This window comes from Lynx rufus, unplaced genomic scaffold, assembly GCF_022079265.1.
Source record: "Lynx rufus isolate CCGP_SWC_20201006 ecotype Redwood Valley unplaced genomic scaffold, mLynRuf1.p SCAF_4, whole genome shotgun sequence".
NCBI lineage: Eukaryota > Metazoa > Chordata > Mammalia > Carnivora > Felidae > Lynx > Lynx rufus.
Genome location: NW_025814856.1, coordinates 122,042,579 through 122,070,041, shown reverse-complemented (window position 1 = coordinate 122,070,041; position 27,463 = coordinate 122,042,579). Strand labels below are relative to the sequence as shown.

The 27,463-nt window shown below is 46.3% G+C and overlaps 1 protein-coding gene across 1 annotated transcript in view; it reads left to right on the top strand.

Annotated features, from left to right (window-relative positions):
- SCRN1 (secernin 1) overlaps window positions 1–27,463 on the top strand; it is a 64,722-nt gene that overhangs the window by 16,472 nt on the left and 20,787 nt on the right. Inside the window, exons 2-4 of the mRNA XM_047096963.1 lie at window positions 7,077–7,236; window positions 21,012–21,193; window positions 25,344–25,546. Of these exons, the coding sequence (XP_046952919.1) occupies window positions 7,078–7,236; window positions 21,012–21,193; window positions 25,344–25,546 (544 nt within the window). The 5' untranslated portion in view covers window position 7,077. The remainder of the gene's footprint in view (window positions 1–7,076; window positions 7,237–21,011; window positions 21,194–25,343; window positions 25,547–27,463) is intronic.

The window sequence follows — 27,463 nt, the reverse complement described above, 5'->3', positions numbered from 1 at the left end:
GTAGAGAGTAGTTATGATAAAAAAAAAACCCGTTTTCAAATGGTTATACTGTTTTTTAAAGCCAAACATAAACAAATGAACACTTTTTCATGCAGTAAATTTCTATATTAGCATGTGCGATTGGGAGTTCATTGAATTTTAGTTTACTTTTCTTTGTGGAGGGGAATATCACATCATAATACTCTATAAGGTTATTGAGGGAAAAGGCAAAAAAAAAAACCCTTAGTTTCTGGTGTCATGCATGAAAAATTGAATAGTTTATAAAAAATCTTGTAAACACAGATGTCAAAATGCATGTTTTATACGGTATGTAGACGAGTTAACTTGTCCGATTTTTTTTCTTTCATCGTGTAACTCTCTGGTATGTTAACTAGTGTTTTTGACAGATAATAGGGACAAAATGGAGTTTCCTTGAATCAAGTCCAGAAGCATTTCATCTCAGGGTCGGCAGAGAATTGGCTTCCTGAAGAGCCCGTTTTTCTTTTTGCCTCAACAGAGGGGCAACGCCGCGAGAGGCCTCCCCACTATTTGTGTGAATAATAGTAATGAAAATTTGTGTGCTCCTTGAGGAATTCTGAATTAGGCAGGCTGTAGAAAAAAGTGAAAGAAAGTATCAGAGAATAATTATGATAATGCCGAATAAAAGGTATCATCCTTAGGGGATGAGGGATGGGCAAAATGGGTGAAGGGGGTCAAAGGCATGAACTTCCAGTTATAAAATAGATAACTCCTGGGAATATAAGATACGTCATAGCAACTATAGTTAACACTATATATTATACAGTATTGCATATTTGAAACTTGCTAAGAGAGTAGATCTTAAAAGTCCTCATCACAAGCAAAAAAATTCTATGTATGGTGACAGATGTCACCGAGATTTATTGTGGTGATCGTTTTATAATGTGTCCACATACTGAATCATTATGTCGTATACCTGAAGCTAATATAATGAACGTCAATTGCACCTCAATAAAAAAATGTCGTCCTGGGGTGCTTGGGTGGCTTAGTCGGTTGACCATTCGACTTCGGCTCAGGTCATGATCTCATGGTTTGTGAGTTCGAGCCCCACCCTGGACTGACTGCTGTCAGCCCAGAGCCTGCTTCAGATCCTCTGTCCCCCTCTCTCACTTCCCCTCCCCTGCTTGTGCTCTCTGTCTCTCAAAAATAAATAATAAACATTTCTTAAAAATGTCATCCTGATAAGAATGTCATAACTGATAAGAATTTGCCAGTTTTGAATTTTAGATGTGTCAGGACACAGAAGTAGAGACAAAGTGTTTTCTTTAAAATAAAATTCTAAAATCGGTACTGTCCCTTGGATTTATTTTTTTTTTTTATTTTTAAAAAAAATTTTTTTTTCAACGTTTATTTATTTTTGGGACAGAGAGAGACAGAGCATGAATGGGGGAGGGGCAGAGAGAGAGAGAGGGAGACACAGAATCGGAAACAGGCTCCAGGCTCTGAGCCATCAGCCCAGAGCCCGACGCGGGGCTCGAACTCACGGACCGCGAGATCGTGACCTGGCTGAAGTCGGACGCTTAACCGACTGCGCCACCCAGGCACCCCCCTTGGATTTATTTTTTAAAAACTCATTTTTGTGTGTGTATATAAAGTGTAAATACTTGTAGGAAAATTAGAAATTAAGGGAAAATATGAAAAAATTAGAAAGAATTCAGTGGTCAGGCTCCTACCTGGGCACATTTCCTTTTAGTCTTTTCTATGCATAGTTTTACATAATTAAAATAATTTATTTTGGATCTCCCTCCCCAGCCATTTCTCCATGCAGTTAAAAATTCTTCAGGGCACCTGGGTGGCTCAGTCGGTTAAGTGTCCTACTTTGGCTCAGGTCATGATCCCGCCGTCTGTGAGTTTAAGCCCCATGTCAAGCTCTGTGCTGACAGCTCGAAGCCTGGAGCCTGCTTTGGATTCTGTGTCTCCCTCGCTCTCTGCCCTGCTTGTGCTCTGTCTCTCTGTCTCTCTCTCTCTTAAAAATCAATGAACATTGAAAAACTTCACAAACATTTGTAATGGCACTGATGTAGCATGAGTTTTCAGCTACTGTGATGCTGGACACTTAAGTTTCAGTTTTACACCTGTATAAGTACTGCTGTGTTGAACATTTTTGTGCATAAACCTTGTCCGTGTTCCTGATCGTTCCTTAGGGTGAATATATGGAAATAGAATTACTTGTCAACCCCTTCATTTACATCTAAGGAGCTCTTTCTGTCACAGCCAACTTCTTTGAAAAATTGCCAATGTGCCCTGGCTCCACCTTCTACCTAAAACTCGGCTTAAAAGCCTCCAGTGGGTTAGACATCCGTGTCTATCATGGGATAGACACTGAAATCCTTGCCGTGGTCTTCAAGGCTTAACATGGACTGGCCTGTCTCCCTGCTTCTCCAGCCTCTTCCCCATTCTCTCTGGCCTCAGCTCTGGCTTTTTGATTTATTAGCTCCTTGCCCTTTCTCCAGCCGCAGGACCTTAAAAGCTGCTTATCATATATCTGACACCGTCTTCCTCCCCCAGCCATCTCTTCTTTGTGGAGGAGGAGGTGAGATGTCTGCTCAGAGGAGGTGGTTGGAGGTTTGAAAAGAAGTGAAAGTCTCAAAAGTTCATTTAGGAGATAAAAAGTGGAATTGTTCATTTAGTTCATTTGGCGGATAAAAAGTGGAATTGACCAGAGAAGTATCCAAAAGATTTCTAGGCAGTAATGGGAACACACACATGGTGTTTTCAGGGTTAGGAATATGAGACTCACATCAAGGGAAATGAATTGGTACCCAGGGCTTTGATCACCTTCAGCTTCTTGAGAGCAAGTTTGCTTAAACTCAGTCCACCAGGTGAGTTCGGGAGCTACTTCCTAATGTTTGTTTTCTGGGGTCTTCTCGAAGCGTGCTATCTCCTCTTTGGTAATTCAGTTTATATGGATGAGAGCGTATTTTGTCATTAGACTATGTGGAGTGCTTCCCAAGGAAGCACTTAAGGGATTATTGGAAGGCTTAATGTGAAAATCTTCATTTCTGGGTTTATTGCGAGGTTATGGTGACGCTCTGTCCAATAGCATTCCTATTACTTGGTAATGAGATGTGTGGCTAATTACATTTAAACTAATTAAGGTTGTTAATAAAAATTCATTTCCTTAATCACACTAACTATGAGGCTAATGGCCACCATATTGGACGCTGGAGGTAGAACATTTCCACCAATGTAGAACGTTCTTCCGGACAGCATTGATCTAGAGAGTGGAAAAGGATCCAGCAGAGTCATCTCTGGGGCTAGTAAGTGTCTAGAATGGTGATCCAGGAAAAATAAATGGACAGTTACCCTTGGCTGGTTTGCTACTGGGTGTTACACAGTTTGCTGGTTCATTTAGCATTAAAAAAAAAAAAATAGGCATTACAATTCTGCTCCCTTCTGGCATTCCCAGTCTTTCACAAGATTCAGTGGAAAAGCCAGCCTCTCTGGGCCCACGTACCCCTGGGCTTGTGTTGCCTACCGCCAGGTCATGGTCACGTGACCCATACATCTCGCTGACCAAGCAGATGTCCTGACAGAAGAATAGAATAGGTGCTTGTCAAAGCCCTGTTTTATTTATTTCCTACAGATACAGCTCATAAATGCAAGACCAGTGCATTGCTACCATTTTTAAGGACCCCTGCTCATAGGGGAGACACCAGCACTTTTGAAATGACCCAATGATAGGGGAGGAAGGGGAGTCGTGTCACATAGGAGAGGCATTACAAACGCAGGTAAATGCACCCCTTCTCCATCTTATCTTCCGGATTTGTTTCACTTTATCTGGCTCAGCCAGCAATTCTTCCCACCCTCAAATTCTAGCAACTCGCTATTGAAGCATTTTGTCTTCGAATTATTCTAGGTCTTTCTTACACATACGGACTTTTGGTTAACTTCTCCCTGCTTCTCAAGTCTGAAGATAATGCAGTTCTTGGGAAAATAGAAAAGGATAATTGGAGAAGGAACTGGAATTTTTTTTTTTTTTTTTTTTAAATCTCCCTGCCGGTTCTTTCTCACAGCATGAGCGGGGTAGTGTTCTGAGCTCGGAGGGGATTATTTTAGAGCTCCGGGCTCCTCTGCTTGTCGGTGCCCTCGGGTGCCCAGTGCAGGGAAGGACTTTGGACAGCCCAGGGTGTGCACGTACAGACGAATCTGAAGCAGCCTGGATGCAGACATAGCAATACGGTCCCTCACAGAGACGTTGCCGACTCAGCGACTGGGTAACTGCCCCAGTTATGAGTGAGGTGGATTTGACTGGCTTGACTGGTAGAAATTTTGAGATGCCGCTCTGTTTGAACCGTCAAAACCCAAAGAAAATAGCTTATGCTCACGTAGCTTTCACAGCTTTGTGAAGTATGTTCTCAAGCATCACTGTCGTTTGATACTCACGATAACCTTATGGCCTGGGGCAAAACAGTTGCAGAAGGGAAAACCTAGGCCCAGAGAGGGAAAGTGACTTGCTCAAGCTCACACAGTAGTAGGTGGTGCGGCTGAGTTTTGAATCCCGGTGGCTTTGCTGGGATCATTGCTTTACTTCTCACTTGCATTTGGAATCATTAAATAAAACACATTGACGACACACATATGACGGTTGGCTTAATAGATAATGTTTGTCGAGGGCCTATAGTAGGGGTTTGGGAAAGGGGCTGCTGGGATTGGGTGGCCTGCGTCCTGCCCTCAGGCATCTTTATTTGAAACATTTGAAGCAGGGAGAAGTTAACCAAAAGTCCGTATGTGTAAGAAAGACCTAGAATAACTGCTTCAATAACATTTACAGACAAATGCACATCATCTTAGAACAGACTGGAGGCCTTATGGATGCTGAGGAAATGAGAGTCCTTTGTAGAAGGCATCCTGAAAGGAAGGGATTTTGAATCAGATCCTGAAGGAAAGGCACAGACCCGGGCAGGGAGTCCCAGCCAGGTGCAGAGGCATGGTGGTGAGAAAGAGCTGTAGAGAGTTGGCTTCGGTTTTAAAAAAGACGAAAAGAGCACTTGTTTCTTATTTTTTGAAAATCTACCCTGCAGAAGACATTGCGCACAGCTGGGTTTACGGCGCTGCAAGAGAGACGTGGTTTCCCTGCCTTCATATTGCTTAGCCTTTGGGTGGAAAGACCAAGTGTTGATTGTTGGTAGTAAAATCATTACATAAAGATTTCAGGTGGAGATTTGCTATAAAGGAAAAGGAGGGGATTCTGCGAGAGCATACAATACAGCGATGTAAATTCGACTGATGTTTGGTGCGTGAAGGAGTAGGAGTTCACTAGGCAAATGGTTTTGGTATAAGGAACAGAGAGAGGAGTGCTCAGGAACAGGGGTGAAGCATGTGCAAAGGCTGTGGGAGGATCAGAGGGGCTGGAAAAGGGTCTGTGTGCTGGAGTTGAGAGAACAGAGTGGCGAGTGGCATGAGACGGGGCTGGGGAGGAGGCATGAGCTTGATCGGATTTTGGTTCTTTATTCTAGGAACCATGGGAAATCACTGAAGCATTTTAAGCAGGGTGACACAACTGACATGATCAAATCTTCCTTTTAAAAAACCACTTTGGGGGGGCGCCTGGGTGGCGCAGTCGGTTAAGCGTCCGACTTCAGCCAGGTCACGATCTCGCGGTCCGTGAGTTCGAGCCCCGCGTCGGGCTCTGGGCTGATGGCTCAGAGCCTGGAGCCTGTTTCCAATTCTGTGTCTCCCTCTCTCTCTGCCCCTCCCCCGTTCATGCTCTGTCTCTCTCTGTCCCAAAAATAAATAATAAAACGTTGAAAAAAAATAATAAAAAAAAAACAAACCACTTTGGGAAGCCCGGGTGGCTCAGTCGGTTAAGCGTCCGACTTCGGCTCAGGTCATGATCTCGCGGTCCGTGAGTTCGAGCCCGTGTCGGGCTCTGTGCTGACAGCTCGGAGCCTGGAGCTTGTTTCAGATTCTGTGTCTCCCTCTCTCTCTGACCCTCCCCCACTCCCACTCTGTCTCTCTCTCTCCCTCAAAAATAAACATTAAAAAAAATAATAAAAAGATCACTTTGTCTGGCACGTGCCAGTGTTTTGGAGGGGGAATAATGGTGGCTATGCAATAACTTCTTACTACTGGTGGGGATCCAGGCTAGTATTGGAGGCTTGGTGCAGAGTGGTGGTAGTGGAGATGGGGAGAAGTGGATACTTTCCAAAGAGATTTACAAGATCGAATCTACAGGTGGAATTTAGTGGTATGTTAGATAACAGAGAAGCAGATGATAAGGATAGTTCTTGAGCTCCAGATGTTCCAGTGACATGGATAGTTCATTGGATGGCCAATGAGATAGAGATCTGTGGGAAGGGACCCAGTCTAGGGAAGAAGAGGATGAAGTCAGCTTTGGGTATCAGGGAGGCATTGGGCCTATGGGTCGGGAGCTCAAGGAGAGAACTTGGCTGGAGTCAGATGTGCAGGTCATGGGCACCTAAGTGACCAATGGTCATGGATGAGTTTTTCCAGGAAGAAAAGAGCATTAAATGAGGAAGGAAGAATCAAGCAGTGAGGACGCTCAGTGGCCAGGTAGAAGCGCACAAGCCAGCCCAGAAACACTGGAGAGGTTGGAGGAAAACCAAGAGATCCTGGACTGTTATGTCATGGAGGTAGAGTAAAAATATACAAAACAGGGGGAGTATCTTTCACTTTATCTCTAGACCCATTTCCCCATCACCACCCCGAAGTCCGTTACATCCCGAGAAGCCACACATCTCGAGCTCCAAGACAGTTGGGGAGGACACTGTTACGAGTACATTTAATGATTTTTCTATTACTGGGACAGATTGCCCTGTGTGTTTTCTGCCGGGAACAATAGCCTCCTTTCCGTTCTCTTACATCATTGCCCTTTGGCTGCCACTGCGGATTGTTGCAAAACTGAGCTAGTTTAATCCCACGGAGCACTAACCACTATCTGGTCTCCGCAGTTCTGCTCCAGGCGCCCTACCTTCCTGTGCCAGCTGGGATCTCTTAATGAACTAGCCGCACACAGTTCGACACTAAAACTGCTTTCACTGGTGAAACTGTCGAATGTTCCACCTTAGGGCTGTTTCCATTCTCTCCCTTTGCAGGATGGCTGTCGCTCCTCCAAGTTACTGTTTTGTGGCCTTCCCACCACGTGCTAAGGACGGTCTGGTGGTATTTGGGAAAAACTCAGCTCGGCCCAGGGATGAAGTACAGGAGGTTGTGTATTTCTCGGCTGCTGATCATGAACCCGAGAGCAAGGTTGAGGTAAGTCCTGTGCTACAGTCTCTCGTTACCACTCACTCTTGCCTCTGGCTTCGCCCAGCACACTTTCCTTAAGCCTGCTCACCGGTCAGGACTGTCCTGTTAGTTCTGTTGATTCCTGTTCCCACGTGGCTTTGTTCATAGCCTTAGAAACCGGATCGCGTGGAGAATACCACGTTCATTGCTGTGACCCTTGTTAAGTAAAATATTTACATGGCTCCAAAGTCGAATGTACAAAATAAGGTATATTCGTAGAAGTCTAGTATCTATCTTTGTCTCATTTACTCTACTTCCTTTTTCTCCTATAGATGTTCCACGTTTTGAAAAATATTTTCGTTTGCGCATCTGAAAAACTACATATGGGGGCACCTTGGTGGCTCAGTCAAGTCCCACTCTTTGATTTCTGCTCAGGTCACGATCTCGTGGTTTGTGGGGTGGAGCCCCATGTCGGGCTCTGCGTTGACCGCACGGAGCCTGCTTGGGATTCTCTCCCTCTCCTTCCTCTCTCCCCCTCCCTCACTTGTGCATGCTCTCTCTCTTGAAATAAGTAAATAAATTTTTAAAAATTTAAAAGAAATTATCTGTGTACACAGTTGTGCACGCATGCTTGCACGTGCGTGCGCGCGCGCGCGCACACACACACACACACACACACAATTATCCCAGTTCCTCTCCTTTCTTGAATGGGTAGCATGCCCTGTACACTTTTCCCCACTTTGTTTTTTTTTAACTTAAATCATATCTTGGAGATCACTCCATACGGTAACTGGGGGTAGTATTCATTACTCACTTAGAGCTGTGGAGTGTTGGAGTCTATGGATGTATCATAGTTTAATCAGTCCCATGTTGCTGGACACTTGGGTTGCTTTCCAGCCTTTTGTTATTGCAAATATTTTCTTGTATTTTGAAGTGAATAATAGCCCGGTGTATCTGTCACAGTATCTGGGCTTGGTTTGTGTATGTGTATCATTGTTAAAAAATGATCTATCCATTCCTGCCTTGAGTGCTGAAAAATCAGTTTTTGTCAGTCCTTCTTTGGGTTATGTGCCTAGAAATGGGACTGTTGGATCACATAGTAGATAAGTCTGTAATTGTTTGGTTATTATCACATTGCCTTCCCTAGGTGGAGTACTTGCATTTCTCCTAGGAGGGTGACAGTGCACTTCTCCATATGCTCAGAGTGCATCGTCAAGCTTTCGTGATGGCTATTTTAGTCTGCTGTTTCACTACATTCTTTCACTGGTTGTCTCAGCTTTTATCGTGCATTCTCTTGGGTGTTCCAGGTTGATTGTTATCAGCACCTGCGAATAGAGTCTGAGTGTTCTTACATCTCTGCTTTCTTGTCTGATGGATTGGCTGAGCTTGGATCCGACGTTAATATTTAGTGGAGATAGTGGGTATCTTTGCCTTTGTTCGTGACCTGAGTGAGGCAGCCTTCAGCGTCTCTCCAGTCACTAAAGGGCTGGCTTTAGGACAGAGATTTACACAGTTTTATTTTAAGTATTTTAGAAAGTATACATCAGTTTCTGTTTTTAGTGGTTAAAAAGAACCCCTCAGGAGCAGGTGTTGAATTTTGTTAAAGGTTTTTTGTTTTTTTCCAGTAACATGGATTTTTTTCTTTCAACTTATATGACAAATGGAACCATCTTGTGTTCACGGAATAAACTTCTTGGTTATGGTATGTTTATTTGCGTGTGTGTGTGTGTTTTAATGGTAGGTTTTTTTTTAATTTTTTTTTTTTTTGAGAGAGAGAGGGAGAGAGAGAGAGAGAGAGAGAGAGAGAATCTTAAACAGTCTCCATGCTTAGCATGGAGCCCAATGCAGGGCTGTATCTCACAACTCGAGAGATCATGACTTGAGCCGAAATCACGAGTCAGAGGCTTAACCGACTGAGCCACCCTGGTCCCCCAAGGGTGAAGAATTTAGAGAAAAAACTTTGGGTGAGTAAATTAACAAGCTGTTTCCACTGACACAACTTCTGCTCTTTGGTGTTCTGGGTCTTGGAAAATAAACTGATTTTTCTGCTAACTGTGCTGGGTTTTAAATGGGCATCCGTCAATGCGTATTTTATTTTCTTACCTGAATCTTTGTCTGTTTCAGTCCTTTAAAAACAGCTAAGCAGCACCGGACAGCAACAGAACTTTACAAGGAGCTGCTTATGTTGGGTGAATGGAAAAGGGGCGAGGAAGCGGCCAGGCAGCATGGGGCATGACTTGGCATGGGTTGTGTGCCATGGGGGAGGTGTAGACTGTGTCCCCAGGACATTCACCAGAACCACTCGCCTCTCCTCTCGCGCCACTAACTGGGTCCAAGCATCTAAGCTTCAGTAGGACATTTCTTTTATACAGGCGGAGAAAAACACTGGGTTCTCTGGCGACCATGCTAGGTTTTTCGATTCCTGAATGTTTGACTGTCCGTGTCATTTGGATTTGAATGTTTCTCTCTTCCTGGAACAGAGTGGACTCTGCGTGGATGAAGTTTGCAGGTTTGAGTTGTGACAGGTTTGACTTATTAGTGACCTTCCCTGCCTGTCTTCCCTAAATGTTTCTTTTTTTCCGAAGAGTCATACAGACTGAAACAATACTTGGATTTTCACGTGGGCAGATTTAATTTCCCAGAGATAGCTGCACCAAATCCCATCCTACACGCACTTCTTACGGTGTCATGAACACTCCTCCGTGGAGAGGTGAGGCTGATGCCCCCCTCCCCTGCCATGAGTCTGGGTGAGGGCTTGCGTTTGCTCTGACCTGCGTGGCATGCTGGAAGTGAGTCTTTGTGACCTCCAGGGCTGGGTCACGAAAGGATTTGGCGCCTACACGTGTCTCTGTCTCTTGGGATCTGGCCCTGAGAATCCAGGCACCAGACTGGAAGGAACCCAAAACCAGCCCACATACAGAGAGCACAGGGAGGGGCCCACATGGAGAGGAACCGGAGTCCTTCAGCCAGCGACCAGCGTCGGCTGCCAGATGTGCGAGTGAATGGCCCTTCAGACGGGTCCAGCCTCAGACAGTGTGGAGTGGAGAGTGTCGTCTCTGTCGTGCCCTGTCCGATCTCCTGACCCATCGAGCTCGTGAGCATAATAAATGCTTGTTTTACACCACTGCATTTGGGGATCACTTGTCAGTAGCCATAGTAACCACAGCATCACACAAAAGCCACTTATAAATATGTCTGAAATAGAGGTTTTAGAAAAATTTGTTTTCTTTTGGGAGGGATAGGCTAAATAAAGCAATATTTTCCTTTCACGGGCACCGTCAAGTTTAGAAAATAGGCTAGATTTCTTTCCCTTGTTGACTCAGAGTATATTGTCACTCCCATGTGCTGGAGGTTACGTGATGTGGTTCGACGCACATCAGAATCAGTTTCGAAGGCAGCCTGACCTCTTTTCTGTGCTGCCCACCTGTGTCTGGAGCTGCCTCTGTGCGTTTCCACATCCGTATCCTGTGAGTAATAAAATAACGTCACGGTCAAAAACCAAGCTCATCTTCCCCATCTCCTCTGTTCTTCTTCGTCTGTCAGCACCACCATTGTCTGCCCCATAGTTTAATGTAGAAACCAGAGGGAAACGTTGACCCTCGTTTTCCCACACACCTCTGGATGCATGGGGACGGCTGTCGTCAAGTCCTGTGGCTTCCTCTGCTGTGTCCCCATGCCCTCCCCACGGCCCCTGGCTCATTCGGACCCACCCCCACCTCTCTGCTGCTATAATCTGCTTCTTCATCCCTGGCTCTCTCTTTTTCCTAGATTCTTCAGCCTGCAGGGTCACCAGAATTTTCTTTTCAGAGCAAAACTCTGTCCCTGCCTTGTTTCAAAAACGGTTGTGTTTACAGGATGAGAGTCCAGGCTGATTTGTATGCATTTCAGAACTCTCTCTGACTGGCACCCGGCTCACTTTCCCTTTGTGTTCTTTTCTTTTAAATTGGTAGACTTAATTTTTTTTTTTTTTTACTGCAGTTCGCAGAAAAATGAACAGAAAGGACAGAGAGTTCCCATATAACCCTTCACCCTTTCACCTCCTAGTTTTCCTTATTATTAACATGTTGCATCCGTGTGGTCCAGTGTTACAATCCATGAGCCAAGACTGATACATTATTACTAACCAACGTCTATCATTTGCCTTAGGGTTGGCTTTTCGTGTTGTGTATTTCCATGGGTTTCGACAGATGTAGACAATGACGTGTATCCACCATTATAGCCGGCATAAGGTATAGAAAATATTGTCTACAGAATACTTTCTCAGCCCCAAACATCCTCTGCGCTCCCCCGATTCATTCCTCTCTTCCTGACCCCTGGCAACCACTGATGTATTCACTGTCTCCACAGTCTTTGCCCTTCCTGGAATGTCATATATTTGGAATCCTACAGTCTGTAGCCTTGCAGATTCTTTCGCTTAGTCGTACGCATTGAAGGTTCATCCATACCGTTTCCAGGCTTGATAGTGCAAGTTTAGTTCTGAAAAGTATCCCCCTGTCTGGATGCACAACAGCTTAGCCTTCCGCTCATCTGGTGAAGGACATTTTGGCTGCTTCCAACACTGGGCAAGTATGAACAAAGGTGCTATAAACATTTATGTGCACGTTGTGCTTTGTTTCGCCTTTTAGCCCTGCTCCCCTCCTATGTGCGGGTTTTTATACGGACATAAGGCTTTTAACTCCTTTGGGATACTTTTAACAAGTAAAGATGCTTTTTAATGTAATTTTACATTTTGAATCGGTAATGTATCCGTGTGGTATTAAAAAAGTTTACTCTCGGGTGCCTGGGTGGCTCAGTCGGTTAAGTGTCCGACTTCGGCTCAGGTCATGATCTCATAGTTTGTGGGTTCGAGCCCCGCATGGGGCTCTGTGCTACCAGCTCAGAGCCTGGAGCCTGCTTCGGATTCTATGTCTCCCTCTCTGTCTGACCCCTCCCCTGCTCATTCCCTCTCTCTCTCTCTCAAAAATAAATAATAAAAAAAAGATTAAAAAAAATAAAAAAAGGTTTACTCTCCCGTATTGCTACTCAGTCTGATTCCCATCCCGCATCACCCTTTTTAGTAATTACTTGCACATCCTTCCACTGTTTCATGCAAATGCAAACAAGTGTGAATACTTAGCCTTATCTTCTTACTTTTTGCCACAAAAGTAGCACATTATATATACTATTCTGAAACTTGATTTAAAACAATTTTTTTAAATGTTTATTTATTTTTGAGAGAGAGAGAGAGAGTGTGAGTGGGGGCAGAGCAGAGAGAGAGGCAGACACAGAATCCGAAGCAGGCTCCGGGCTCCGAGCTGTCGACACAGAGCCCGACGCGAGGCTTGAACTCACAAACTGTGAGATCATGGCCTGAGCCGAAGTCGGATGCTTAACCGACTGAGCCACCCAGGCGCCCCTGAAACTTGATTTTTAAATATAAAATTTCAAATGCACAAAAAAGGTCTACGTTTTTTAAGTTTAGTAAATCTTTTCTAAAGATTCTTCTACATTTGTACACAGAGATCATCTTATTATTATTTGTTAAGGATGCATAGTGTCCATTGTGGAGACATTCCGTAATTTTTCAATCAGTCCTCTATTGGTGGACACTGGGCCTGTTTTCTAGTCCAGAAGTCAGTCATGAAGAACCTTGTATGTAAGTCATTCTGTACGTGTGCGGGTATAGTCTCTAGATACACCTGGCAGATGCAGGATCGCTGGGTCGTGGGGTAAAGTTTTTGTACTAATAGCCCTCCAGAAGGGTTGTACAATTTCCTGCTTGCTTTTCTGCCCTCCTTCTTAGTCTTCCTCTCCCAGCTTGCACCATAGGCTCCAGCTACATTGAGCTGCTCGTCATTTCTTGAACAAGTAACAGATTTGCATTTCTTTGTGCTTTTGTTAAGAATGCCCTTCCTGTCCTCTCCTCTCCTTGGTAGATGCATCCTTCAGGGCCCACATACCAATATCCTCACCTCCCACTGGCCTGCCCTCCTTCTGTGAACATGTACTTTGTGCCTGTTCTGCCATTATAAATCAATGGAAATTTACAATTGCCTGAAACCGGTGGGATGAGTCTGGCCTCAGACACAAGGGTCTTGGCTTCCAGTCTTGTCTTCCCCATTTCCTGCATCTTGGGTCTTTGAGTCTCTTTGAGACTCAGTTTACTCATTTGCCAGATGGAGATCATAACACCCACTGTGTCTGCCTTACAGATTTTTTGGTGAAACACATGGGAGCTGATATTTGAAAGTACTTTATAAACTCTAAGGAGAACATTGTAAAAAGAGATTTTTTTTTTTTTTAAAGAATTGACTAGTGCTGAGAGCTTCTGTGACTCCAGGTCTCAGTTCCCAGACTATCTTTAGCATTTGGTTCTGAATCTGCTTTTCAATTTTACTCTTGCCTTCTCTCCGCCCCCTTTTTAAAGTAAGCTCTACGCCCAACATGGAGCCCAACATGGGGCTTGAACTCAAGACCCTGAGATCGAGACCTAAGCTGAGATCAAGAGTCAATCGCCTAACCAGCTGAGCCACCGAGGTGCCTCTACTCTTACCCCTTTAATTCCTTCTGTTACTTTCCCAAGTACAGAATGGTGGGCTCTTTTCCATAGGTGGGGTTATGAGCCCAACAACTATCATGTAACTTTCATAAAAGCTCTCATTGGCATACAGAAATTATTTTTCTAAACTGTGAAGAGTGAGAACTTCCTATAAACTCCCATGTATTTCTTAGCCATTTCACGACTTTTTAAACGTATATATTCTGCAGTTTCCCTAGAAACCTCATACTTGAGTTTTGAGGTTCCAGGAATTCATTTTCTGAGAATAACTGTGCACTAAAAGTCATCCTGATTACTCATCCACTGACCCGCCTACCCTTCCAGCTGGCCCGTCCTTCCAGGCGGTCCTCCCGTCCAAGTTGTCCACTCACGCACCCGTCCTCCTTCCTTCTGTCTGTCCATCAGTCTACTCAGCCACCATCTACTCTCCGTCACATTCTCTTTGCTTGAGACAAAGGATAAATGAATAAAGAATAGGATCCTTTAACAGAGTTCCTCCATTTCTGAAATTACACTGCATGTTTTTGTTTAGCTCCACAGTTGAAAGATTGGAGCATTTTTTAAATGTTCTTTAGTTTCTCTCTCTCTCTCTCTCTCTTTTTTTTTTTAACAATTTCACTTTGGATGCAGAGTAGCATGGATCTGTGTATATCCATTTGTGCTCTCTGAGGATGCTATACCACTACGCATCACAGAGCACATCTCGACTTTTCCTCAAGCCCTGCTCCTTTCCGTAGATAGGAGTGTTGAGGAAGCAGATGAGTAATTTCCTGGATCATGATGTTCTCTGTGTGTATGGGATGTGTGTGTGTGTGTGTGTGTGTGTGTGCGCGCGCGTGCCTGTAGGTGGGTATGTATGCCTATTTTCATATGGTTGGATTTTCAATTTTTTTTTTTCAACGTTTATTTATTTTTGGGACAGAGAGAGAGCATGAACGGGGGAGGGTCAGAGAGAGAGGGAGACACAGAATCAGAAGCAGGCTCCAGGCTCTGAGCCATCAGCCCAGAGCCTGACGCGGGGCTCGAACTCACGGACCGCGAGATCGTGACCTGGCTGAAGTCGGACGCTTAACCGACTGCGCCACCCAGGCGCCCCATGGATTTTCTATTTAGGAAAAAATGGATCCAACATTAGAATACTGCTCCAAAAACCAATGCATTTCTTTGTTTAAAAAAATGTTTATTTTATTTTTCAGAGAGAGAGAGAGCGCCAGCGTAAGTGGGGGAGGGGCAGAGAGAGAAGTGGACAGAGGCTCTGAAGCAGTCTCTGTGCTGACAGCAGAGAGCCTGATGCAGGGCTCCAGTTCGCAAACTGCAGGATCACGACCTGAGCCTAAGTTGGACGCTTAAGTGACTGAGCCACCTAGGTGCCCCATACAAAAACCAGTGAATTTCAATTAAAGTTGACCTGATTTATATTTGGTGCCCAGAGAATAATTATGTCACCATTTGTGGAGACAGAATTCTTGATAGCCAAGTCAGATTTGACACATCATGCTTTTTAAAAGAGTCTCTTATTATTATTATTATAATATAATAACCCTCTTCTCCATTTTCCCCCTTCCTTTAAAGTTTAAAGTCTTCATTGTTTCTTTCTCTCTTTTTTTAAGTTAGGTTTAATTTATTTATATTTTCCTCTATATAAAGTTCTGTTTGGGTTCAGGACCCCCAGTGAGATTATACAACTTCCACAGTTTGGGGCAGGCTTTTGGTAGATCACTTCCTTTTTTTCTTGCCCAATGAAAATACTTTCAAGAAGAATAGAAAATTACCCATTAATGATAGCTGGTAACATTGTTAGTAACATTGTCCAGATGGCAGCTATATTTGTGGTTCGTGGGATGTGTGTGTGTTTTGCGGGGGAGAGTGTCTGAATTTCATTTCCGAAGATTCCCTCTTACGGTGGGAAATCACGAGTTATTCTGGAATCAAAGAGAGCTGAACAAAGCTCCATGTGGCCACCGGGGGGACTGGGGGCCGGTCTTCCTATCTGCTCTTTGTCCCCAGAGCAGGAGCCTCCAGCCTTGTGTAGAGCAGGCGCGTCCCCCTCACCTCAGGGGAGCGTGGCTTAGCAGGGAACTTCCTTCCACCAGTCCCCTGTCCCAAGCCTGTTTCCGACCCCAGGCCTTTGCATTTGCCCATTCTCAAAGATCTTACGTCCTCAAGGGAGTATAAGGCCCTGCTTCTAAAATGTGGCTGACACTCTTTGTTTGGTCATTATTTAGAGTCCTATGAACCTTAAGGGCACATTTTCAAAAACCGGCCAAGTAGCCGGCAAGACACTGGGCTAAAGAAGATAAAAACAAACCCCAAGAACCTCAGTGATCATGAGCAGTGCTGCTTTAGAGTTGCAAATTTTCTAAACCTAAAAATATTCCTCCAAAGCGTCCCATTTTCCCTGCTTCCCCCCCCCCCCCTCCACCCTGGGAAGTCTGGCTGAGTCATCAGCTCATTTCAGAGTGCTTTTTCACTGGTGGTGCCAGGGCTGTGTTCACCATCTGAGTACAGTAGGAAAGCACAATGGTTGCATTTCATTAATTGAAACGTCTATTGTGTGAGTGTCTCTGTTCCCCTTTCACTGGGTGATATCCAGGAAGGGTGTGCACCGGAATGTGCAAGGGGTAGGCACCAGCGTGAAGCTGATTTTGCTTTTTCGTTTTTGACCCAATCACAGAAAATAATAAAGGGCTTGCCCTGCAGGGGAATTGTCTTTTGTCGCCGTCCCCAGGGCTTTGTCAGGCAAGGCTCATCTTTTCTATCCTCCAACCTGGCACGTGTCCCCTGGAGCCACCTGAAAGAGCGACAGGCTCAGTGCAGACACTACCTTTAAAACCTCAGTGACCAGCAGCAGACAGTGCCGACATTTATAAGCCTGCCTCTCCGTGCTCCCCGCTCCAGGCAGCCATATACTGTTATGTGGCCTTGGCACCCAGAAGTCACACAGCTGACAGATTTGTTTTATGAGAGGCTGGTTGGGAGTGGCCGTGGGCAGCAAGACAATTTGCTCATCTCTCTCTCTCTCTCTGCAAACCTCTTAAGCGGCTTAATCACCGAAGCTGAGGCCAGAACCATCCCTGTAAAGATTGAGCTTTTGCGTGGTGAACGTGTTCTTTCCCCTTTTTGTGTTGGGTAGGAATTCTGGCTAGGAATTTTGACTTGAGGAGTGAAACTGCTTTTGTCACGCTGAAAGAACATGTCAGGTGCATTTAGGATTTTTTTTTTTTTTTTTTTTTTTTTGGTGAGACCTTCCCTGCTGCCTGAGATCCCACTCCCACTTACCGTCTGCCTCCTCAATAGTGATGTGGCCGTTGTGAAGATGAGTGAATTTTATTAAAAAAAAAAGAAAAACGGTGACGGGGGCACCTGGGTGGCTCAGTCGGTTAAGCGTCTGAGTCTTGGTTTTGGCTCAGGCCATGAACTTGCGGTTTGTGAGTTCAAGCCCTGTGTCAGGCTCTGTGCTGACAGTGCAGAGCCTGCTTGGAATTCTCTCCCTCCCTCTCTTTCTGCCCCTCCCTGCTCTCTCTCTCTCTCTCAAAATAAATAAATAAACTTAAAAATAAAAAAGAAATGACTGCCTGCAGAGTTCATGTTCTAGATGGCTGACTTTACACAGTTTAGCTAATTATATCTTGTGTTAACGTTCCCTATTTACGAGGTTTGCTCCCAGACAAGGATTTTAGATAAGCAGTCGTGACCATCCTCTTTGATCTGGGTGTGATTCGTCAGATTTCAAACACAATGGAGTGTGTGTGAATTGTAGCCACAGAAGGGTCCTTGTTAGGCCCAGACTGCTGCAGTCCGTGACAGAGATGCCCTAAGGGTGTGTGTGTTACAGGCTCCGTAGGGCTTGGTGCACCACCCCCATCTCCATAACCCCTTTGCTCTGTAGCATATGAGGGGGATCTGTCTGGTGCATTGGCTTTCCGCCTGGTGTTTAGGAGGGGCCGATTTGGCCCATCTGGCTACTTGGGTATCTCTTTTCTTCCTCCTCCTTCCGAGTTTGGCTAAAAAGTGTCAAGTTGGCTGCAAATATTTTGAACTCCCACGAAGACCATATGGTCTTTTGGATTCAGTTTTCAACATTTTTATCAGTCAATACTTAACTGAGCTTTTGCAGTGCTGTTACTCAATGCCTTCGCAATAGCTTCTGTGAGTGGCACAGAGGGGGGAATGTTCCTGGCCCCGTCTCTGTCTCTCTCTTCCCTGGCTGTTACCTCTCTGTCAGGAGCATCTCGATGTCTGGCCCGTTTTTTCAAGATCAACTCAAATGTCACTCATTTGATAAATCCTCTGGCCACTTAGATAATTTCCCTCTTTCTGTTGAACCTGTATTGTGTCCCTCTGTTCTTTGTTATTCACTTGTTCCTTCCTTCCTTCCTTCCTTCCTTCCTTCCTTCCTTCCTTCCTTCCTTCCTTCTTCCCTCCCTCCCTCCCTTGAAAAAAGATCTGTTGATGCCTAGTGTGTACCAGATTTGGGATATATCACTGAACTAAACCACAAATATATCTCCTTGTCCGTATGGAGCTTACCTTGTGGCTGGGGGAGATAACATACATAAACAGTATATGCAGTACATAAGCCAATTATACAGTATTTGGAAGGGGATAAATGGAATGGAATGTGGAAGAAAAAAGCAGGAATGGATTGCTCAGATGTACAAGGTTGAGGAGGGGGAAAGATGGATTACACATTAACTTGACAGGCCTCGGTGATACCTGCTGAGGTTGGCCTGGTGGTCATGGTAATTTGCATGTGTGCTTTCTCCTTGTTTCCCAACTGAAAGAACAGGGATTAGGCATCCTTCCTGATTTATCTGCAAACAGTGCTAAGCACAAAATGCCTTCTGTGTGGTTGGTGCTCTGTAAATAATTGGCGAAATGGAAACGAATGTGTAAACACGAATTTGAGAACAGATAAATAAACCCATTCTTCTTTTTGCTTCCTTCTTGCCCGTAAAAATAACTTTATGATACATCTGCGCTTAAGAATCTTAAATTCCTGGGGCGCCTGGGTGGCTCAGTCGGTTAAGCAACTGACTTCGGCTCAGGTCATGATCTCGCGGTCCGTGGGTTCGAGCCCCGCGTCAGGTTCTGTGCTGACAGCTCGGAGCCTGGAGCCTGCTTCGGATTCTGCATCTTCCTCTCTCTGTTCCTCCCCTGCTCGTTCTCTGTCTCTCAAAAATGAACGTTAAAAAAGAAATGTTTTTTTTAAAGAATCTTAAATTCCTTCCATATTTACTCATTCTTTTCAAGACAGAATTTATCACTGGAACTGACTCAGTGTACACAGAGGGGTTTGGAAAACGTTGGTCGATGCCTGAACTGCTTTTTACATGAAGAATACAATTTTAAGATACAAACTGCTATCACATTTAGAGGAGCACAGAGGACCGTAGTTTGTTCATGGCTCTGGCTAGGTTTTTGCTGTAAAAGAAGCGTTTTTCAAAGTAAACAACGTTCAGGAACTAGGGAAAACATTTCAAGAGTGCATTTCATTATCAATTTGCCGTGAAAAACTCAAGAGCCTCTTGACAGCCTCTGGATTTAATTAGCTTTCAGTCTTACCAGGATTTATCCAGTGAAATAACATTATCCCAGTGCAGAGCAGCACCTTCCATGGATTATGAAGATACATATGTCACCTGACCAACGAGTGTGCGTGCTGCCCGCGTTTTAGCTCTTACCCGAGGCTTAGACGTTATGGAAAATCAATGCAGAGTAACGTCCCGGGCTGTGTTCAGTCGATACAACTGGGTCGCGAATCAGAAAAAGATCCGAGGCCACAGTTGAGCCGATGCTTTCAGTGCCCAATTTAAAATGTAAATGGTTGCTGCAGGTGACGAATTTCTCCCTTGAGAGCCAAATAGCGCTGTGCAGCTTAGAGCCCTGGATTCCATGCCAGAGTCAGCAGGCCCCTTATGGGCCACCCAGGTTAACGTTTTTCTCATTTCTCCAAGGGAGCTGTCTGTGCCGTGGGTCCATCGTGGGGAGGGAAAGGGTAGAACCAGCAGGCCGGGCTTTGAGTTAGCTGGTCCCACCACCCAACTTCCATTTGCCTCAACGCACTGTGCCCGCTTTTACTGTCTTCATGCTTCTACGTAAGAGTTCGTGCGAAGGCAGGGTTCTAAGGCTAAAAATATTTTGAAAAACAAAATCGGTTGTTCTCGATTAGCTCACTCATTTTCCAGGTAAAGACACAGCAGCCTGGAGAAGGTAAGATATACAACACCACGTGCTGTGCGTCTTGCTGTCCTGATCATAGTTAGAAACATGCCCTTCTGGGACTCTCTTCCCCTGTGTCCACTGCATAGGCTTAGTGTGAGAATCAGATGGAACAGACAGGGAAGCACAGTGTATAAGAGAGCATTTAATGCATTAGTTAAATGTAAAGTTTTATCATCACGTTCCCTTTTCTACCACTAGAGCAAACGTGAAGGTTATGAAACTAGGTTCCAGGGAGCCCTCGGGATCATTGCCAGGAGCATAGGGACCCCCCCGGCCCCACCCCCATCTTCGTCAGGCAACACATTTTCCTTTAATCTGCTTTCTATGTTAGGCCTCTGAGTAAAGTTTCTTCTATAGTAAGGTTCAATAACTTTAAAGAAGTTTGAAAGCCACTGATCTGGAAGGAATTTTGCAGATGAGAATAAATGGTTATGTTTGTGTGAAATGCTTGTGCCCTGAAGCATCTGTGCCTGCTGAAATGACCAGACAGCGTATTCAGGGCACAGATGGGCTGCATACCTGTTTCAAGAAGCTGATTGCTGGGGCACGTGGGTGGCTCGGTCAGTTAAGCGTCCGACTTCGGCTCAGGTCATGATCTCACGGTTTGTGAGTTCGAGTCCCGCGTCAGGCTCTGTGCTGACAGCTCAGAGCCTGGAGCCTGTTTCAGATTCTGTGTCTCCCTCTCTCTCTGCTCCTCCCCTGTTCATGCTCTGTCTCTCTCTGTCTCAAAAATAAATAAACGTTAAAAACAAATTAAAAAGAAAAAAAAAAAGAAGCTGATTGCTATAAATGTGAGAGCACTGTGGATAAACTGGGCTTGAACCGGAGACTGAAACCTGATTGGCACAACTGCACCTCACTCTAGAGACCTCTGAGCTTGCGTTGAGACCTGGGGTATCTTTTAAGTCTTGTGTTCCCAAGGCCTTTCATTTTCTGGCTCTGTTTGCAACTGATGTAGTGGTTCCGCTTAAGTACCAAGATGGAAACTGAGTGGCTCCTGACAGGTGATGGTCCTTTCTTTCCTGTCTTTGTTTTCTAGTGCACGTACATTTCAATCGACCAAGTTCCCAGGACCCATGCTATTGTGCTAAGCAGACCTGCCTGGCTTTGGGGGGCAGAAATGGGAGCCAATGAGCATGGAGTGTGCATAGCCAATGAAGCCATCAATGCCAGAGAACCAGCAGCTGAGACCGAAGCCTTATTGGGAATGGATCTGGTCAGGTACCACACAGTCATTCTTTGAAACAACCGCTCAGAACAGGTGGGGGAATGGGAACGGGATTTATTTCCCTCCAAACCTCATATTTTTGTAACACGGTCCTCCCAAAGGAGACATGTGTCTTTTGATAAGTTTGAGGTGATAGGAAAAAACAAAAAAGGTGGATTACAGTGGAATATTATTAAGCAATAAAAAATAACCGAGTGCTTACACATGCTTCAACATGGTGGGTTTTGAAAACATCGGGCTAGGGGCGCCTGGGTGGCTCAGTCGGTGGAGCGACCGACTTCGGCTCAGGTCACGATCTCACGGTTTGTGAGTTCGAGCCCCGTGTTGGGCTCTGTGCTGACAGCTCGGAGCCTGGAGCCTGCTTCGGATTCTGTGTCTCCCTCTCTCTCTGCTCCTCCCCCACTCATGCTCTGTCTCTCTCTGTCTCAGAAATAAATAAATATTAAAAAAAGAAAGAAAGAAAGAAAGAAAACGTCATGCTAAGTAACAAAGCCAGACACCGGAGGTCGCATGTTGTATGATTGCATTTACATGAAATGTCCAGAACAGGCAAATCCATAGTAGCAGAAAATAGATTAGTGATTGCCTGTGGCGGGGGTGGGAAAATGGGGAGTGATTCCTTATGGATATGGGGCTTCTTTTTGGGGTGTTGAAAATGTCCCAATTAGGTTGTGGTGGTAGATGTGTGAATGTACTAAAAATCACTGAACGGTGTATTTTAAGTGGGTGGTTCATGGTTTGAAATGTAGCTAAAATATACGAAAGAGGGAAGGCTACATATAAAATACATAACATATCAAGGAAGAAAGAAGAGATATATGCCCCTCCTGTCCTTCTTCATCTCACTTGTCCTCTTCCCTTTTCCTTCTCTACCGGCCACTACATAACAGGAGGCAGCAGGCGCGTTGTGGGCTCGGTGGGATGGGGGCCTCTCCTTGGTCACCACAATGCCGTGAGCACTGGGACTTGTGTGCCTGGCCTGCGGTGGCTGATCAATGACCGAGTTTGGAGTGAACCACCAAAGGCGAGGGTGGGTGGGACCGAAACGACACTCCGAACTGGCTTTCTTTTTTTCGGAGATCGTGAAATGCAACAGACTCATGGCCTCGTTGAAAGAATATTGGGCTGGGAGCCAGGGACCTTGGTTTTCCGTGTGAGTTCACCCGAGTTACAGCACCCCTCGGGGCCACAGTCTCCGCATTTATTCGAAGGGAGGCCTTAGATCGGATGACCTCTAAAGAACCTCCCAGAGCCAACATCTTACACCAAGCAATCGCGGTTTTGACGCTTTGTAGGACTTGCAGGGAGAAAGTGTGCATTTACACAGAGACCTCTGTGGTCCGTAGCTTCCGCCAACCGATGGATAGGTCTATTGACCTTCCAGGAATGGGCACAGTGGGCTTGACATACCTGCGTGAAAGTCATGGGCTGCAAGTAGGGATCCTTACAAGTAGTTTTCATAAAACAAGAATTTGAACTTGGGTGCATCTGACTCCAAGATCCAGAAAAACGTGGACCGAGCTCATATGTTCAAAGGATCTGAACTGCACTGAAGGTAGATGTCAGAGTGAGACTCTAACCTTGGCCCAGCTAATTCCATCCCTTTTCCTGCCCCGGTCATGCCCATAGTGAGGTGACGCAGCCAAAGGGAAAGTAGGCATGGGACCAGGAAGATGCTGTTCTCATTTGGAGTCGTGTGAATTTGCCCCATCTATGGGGCCAGAGCACTGTGAAAGGCTTTGGAACGGGTCTCTTGATATCGGGTAACTTGTGGCCCTAGACTACTGTGGCCCGGGTGCACCTGTCCCCTCAGTCTTCCTGTTGTTTGCGTCCCGATAGAGTGGAGCAGGCTGTCCTGTCCTTGGCCCATGGCACAGAGGCTAAGTGGGAGTGGCCAGGTGTATCGTTTTCCTTGGTCCTCTGATCAGAGTGGTGTCTGTGGATGAGTGCTGAGGTCCCGCTGCCGACGCCATACGCAGAGGGCACTAAGGACCCTCCCGGAGCCAAGGTTCTTGGCTTGTGGGAGGGCAAGTGCGCGTACTGGCGCCTCAGTGTGGAATGCAGCGGGCAGAACGGCAGGAGAATGAGCTAGAAGCTGCAAAAGAGAAGTCACGGCTTCCAAAGGTGGTGTGCCCCTGGCTAGGTATTCCCACGCTCCTAGCACGTGTTTGCCTGGGCAGATTGGAGCCCTGTGAAGGCCCCGGGACAAGGCTTCTGCCTGGAATGCATGCATGAGGCAATGTGACCAGAGGCTGCTAGGCATCTGTGAAAGGAAGAAGGGGGCCCTCCTCGGGGCACAGCTCGGGCAGATCAGAGAGGTGCTCATATCGCATGCTTGTTTCCTCTGGATCCTCAAGAGCAGATGAGTGCTTGCTTCTGTCGGTCCTCTTTGGAGAAGATGACACCCACCAACAGAAAAGTCTGCTTAAGCCAACCGTCTCCTAAGTTTATTTTGTATCACTCTGCTAAGGTCTTAGGGTTCAGCTTTGCAAATCAGTGCCTTTTCACCAAATCTTCCTAAATAAGCTAAAATTGAGAAATACCCAATAAATGGATGTATAATTATCTGACTACGAAGATAAGCCTGTCGCGAGAGCAAGTCTGTCGGGGCGCCTGGGTGGCTCAGTCAGTGAAGCGACCGACTCTTGATTTTAGCTCAGGTCAGGACGTCAGGGTTTCGCGAGTTCAAGCCCCACGTCGGGCTCTGCGCTGACGGCCTGGATTCTCCCTCTCTCTCTGCCCCTCCCCTGTTTGCATTCTCCCTGCCTCTCCCAAAATAAATACGTGAACTTAAAAAAAAAGAGAGAGAGAGAGAGAAATAAGTCTGTAGCATTATCTTTTGCTCTCCCCGGCAGGACAGTGGAGGTTCCTTCAGCAAGAATCAGGCTGGGTGAGTTTTAGAGACGATTGTTCGCATGATGAAAATTCCCACAGAGCTGGCTTATGCTGCTATCTTAGCGGGCACCGTTGTCTCTGTTCTAAGGCGCTTGTGTTCCTGCCGCCAGAATTATGATTGGAAGCAAGAGATGAGTCAGTGGACATTTACTGAGTACATTTCAAGTGCCATCCTCTTTCACATCAGCCCGAGAGGGGCGTAGTCCCGTTTTGACATTACAAATGAGAAAATCACGTTCCCGAAAGGTTATGTTACTTAAGGTCACACTGCCAGTGGGTGGCACACATAGAATTGGGAGCCAGGTCCCCGTATCTCTGAGCCATTATTTTGCGGCCACAGCGTGCTGCCTCTCAGACCTACTGACCCCCTTGGTCCTGGGCAGTTGTGTTTGTATTTTCACAGTCAGTATCTCATACACCTGTCTTCATAGAGCCCAGGGATTAGGTACCTGTTTTATAGGTGACATAACGCGGAGTTCAGACATATTATGGGACTTGCCCGAGGTCACGCAGAGGGCCGTATCTGTGCCCTCTGTAGGGGGCCGATTACTTGGAAGGGCTGGGAGCAGACTGCTGTTTCGTTTCAGAAGAAATAGGTACTTTTTGATAAGTGACGCTCTAAGCCACGCCAGGAGAGGCAGGCTGATAGGTAGGAGGAGAGATACGCAGAAAAGGATGGATCACGTCCTACCAGGCACCCATTCCCTGTGAGATGACGGAGTAAAACCTATGTACCGAGGACAAGGGCTGGCAATGGAACCCTTTGTTACCAACCAAAATGCCTGGTGTAGAGTAACAGAGATCAAGGCTGCCCTGTGCACAGGTGTCCTTTTGCCCGGAGGCAGGAAGGAGAATAAGCCACAGAAAGGGGGTCTTGACACGGCTAGAGCTGAGCTGGCCGGCATCATGGGAGTCAGAGTCAGAAAAGAAACAGAGCGTTGGCTGAGCTGCCTTTCATGAGGGAGAAGCCACTGGGTTCCTGAGTCTTCTGTTTGTGTGTGTGTGTGTGGGGGGGGGGGGGATGGGGGGTGCCCAAAGACAGAAAACACCCCCACGATTTGGAACCGAATGCGTGAGAGACGCATTCTGAGCTCAAGTGCCGTGAATCTGCGGATCGGCCTGCGTATTTCATACGTTTACACGTGACGGCGTGCTTCATAACTCAGCTGCACCCCAGGCTTTGGTTACTGTGGGGAGAACCACAGCGTACGAAAGGACTGAGGGAGACTTCCGGTCTTCTTACTTCAGGCTTGGTTTGGAAAGAGGGACAACAGCCAAAGAAGCCTTGGATGTCATCGTCGCCTTGTTGGAGGAACACGGACAGGGTGGCAATTATTACGAAGATGCACACGCCTGCCACAGCTTCCAAAGCGCGTATCTGATTGTGGATCGCGAGGAAGCCTGGGTGCTGGAGACCGTGGGGAAGTACTGGGCTGCTGAGCAGATCACAGGTGAGCGGTGTGGACGGGCGGGGGGCGGGGGGGGTGGTGCTTAGAGGGCAAGAGAGGCTCAGGCAGATGCTGCCTGGACGCGTAGGAGTCACCCTGGTGCGGCAGACCCCCTCTGTGCCGTATCCTCACTTCTGGGCTCTGCTTCTAGAAAGAACCTGGGCTGCAGAGGTGTCAACACTTGGGAGACACGCTCGTGACATTTCTTATTTTCCGCTTGCTTTCTGGGCAGGACCCGGCTGTGGCTACCGGCCGTTTTGTGACCCAAATGGTTACTCTGTGACTTGGCCAAAGGAATGGTGATTATCCCATTCCATTTAGTGAGTGAACCCCTACAACAGGGAGCTGCCCCTCATCACTCGTAGCCCTGTGGCTCCTCACACTTGGAATGTTCCTCGAAAAGAGGCGTTCGGATCTGTGTGAGGACCATGGACTGCCTCTGGGACAAGCTCATTTCTCTGTGAGACAGTGTTTCTAGAAGAGCACAGGCCTAGGGGATCCATTTGGAAAGATCTTGTGCCCACACAGTTGTGGCTCTGTGCTCCCTGCAGCACTTTGTTCTGAGACAGTTCCGAAGAAGGAGATGTTAGAGGGGGTTGTGGTTGTCCTGTCTCATCACTTAGCAGCCTCATATTGGAGACAGGATGAGGTCCCAGCATGGGTTAAAGGGTTTCCGAGAGGACGAAGGAATTCTAGGAGAGAATCGGCCAGTGAAGCCCCCCTGACGCTCCTCAGGACTGGATGACAAGTACCTAGACCGTGTGCCGCCATTTCTCCCCTCCTGTGCTCACGGCACACGCTGCTAGTGGATCGCCACCCTCTTCTCGTGTTGAACCTAAACTTGGGCTTCAGTTTCTCAACTGAATTTGTCAGGAAGTCTCTTCCAGTTCCTCAGAATTGATGATAGGGATGAAACCTGTTTTCCAGACCTACCTAAGGGGTGATTGGAACCAAAGCTGACCTGAGTTAGAAGCAGAAGATCTACTGCGATAGTTGAGAGTCAAGGTCTTCTGTGGCCTGAGTCAGTGCAGTGATGAGGGTTTCTGTGGACGAGGGGTGTGTTGGATGCTCTACGTGGCTGGCTTGCGGCACTTGCCTGGAGGAGGGTGGCTTCTTCGCATTCTCACAAGGGCACCGAATGGGCTGGTGGCACCCTTGCAACAGTCTCAGAGAGTTTCTTCACCCCCACGTGCCCAGCATATACCTCCTGGTGCCTGTGCCCCATCCCTATGGCACTTACAGAACTGAGACAGCCGGTGTGGCTGCTGGATCACTGAGCCTGCTGCAGTGCAAGAACTTTAAACTTTTTTATCAAAAAAGTTCTAAGCTGAAGCCTTACTCTCCAGTGTTTCTGGCAGGAGGGCTAGTGGTCCATGCTGAAAAAGCAGTCATATATTGCTTTTACATAGAACTTAAAACTTTTTGATCTAGACCTGCATTTCAGAAGCTCAGTTTCTCTTCAAGATGCAGCTTGAAACACCCATCTCCTCAAAATGCGTGCTTTCACTAAACATTGAAATAAAAACTCAGCCATTCATTCCTTGGACTCATTGATCTCATGCCCTCTGATCCCAGCAGCAGTGTGATTGCAATAGGACTTGATGAAACTAGGCCCTGAATGCTAACATTCTTGGGAGCAAACATATATTATTTTTAACGTTTATTTCTGTACTTTTGAGAGAAAGAGAGAGACAGCGAGTTGCGGGGGGTGGGGTGGGGAGTGGAGAGAGGGAGAGAGAGAATCCCAAGAATCTGTGCACAGTCAGCACAGAACTCGACTCAGAGCTTGATCATGAAGCATGAGATCATGACCTGAGCCGAAATCAAGAGTCGGACACTTAACCTACTGAGCCACCTGGGCGCCCCGAAAGCAAACATACATTATAAATCAGCCCTTTAGGAAAATAATATCTGTGGCAT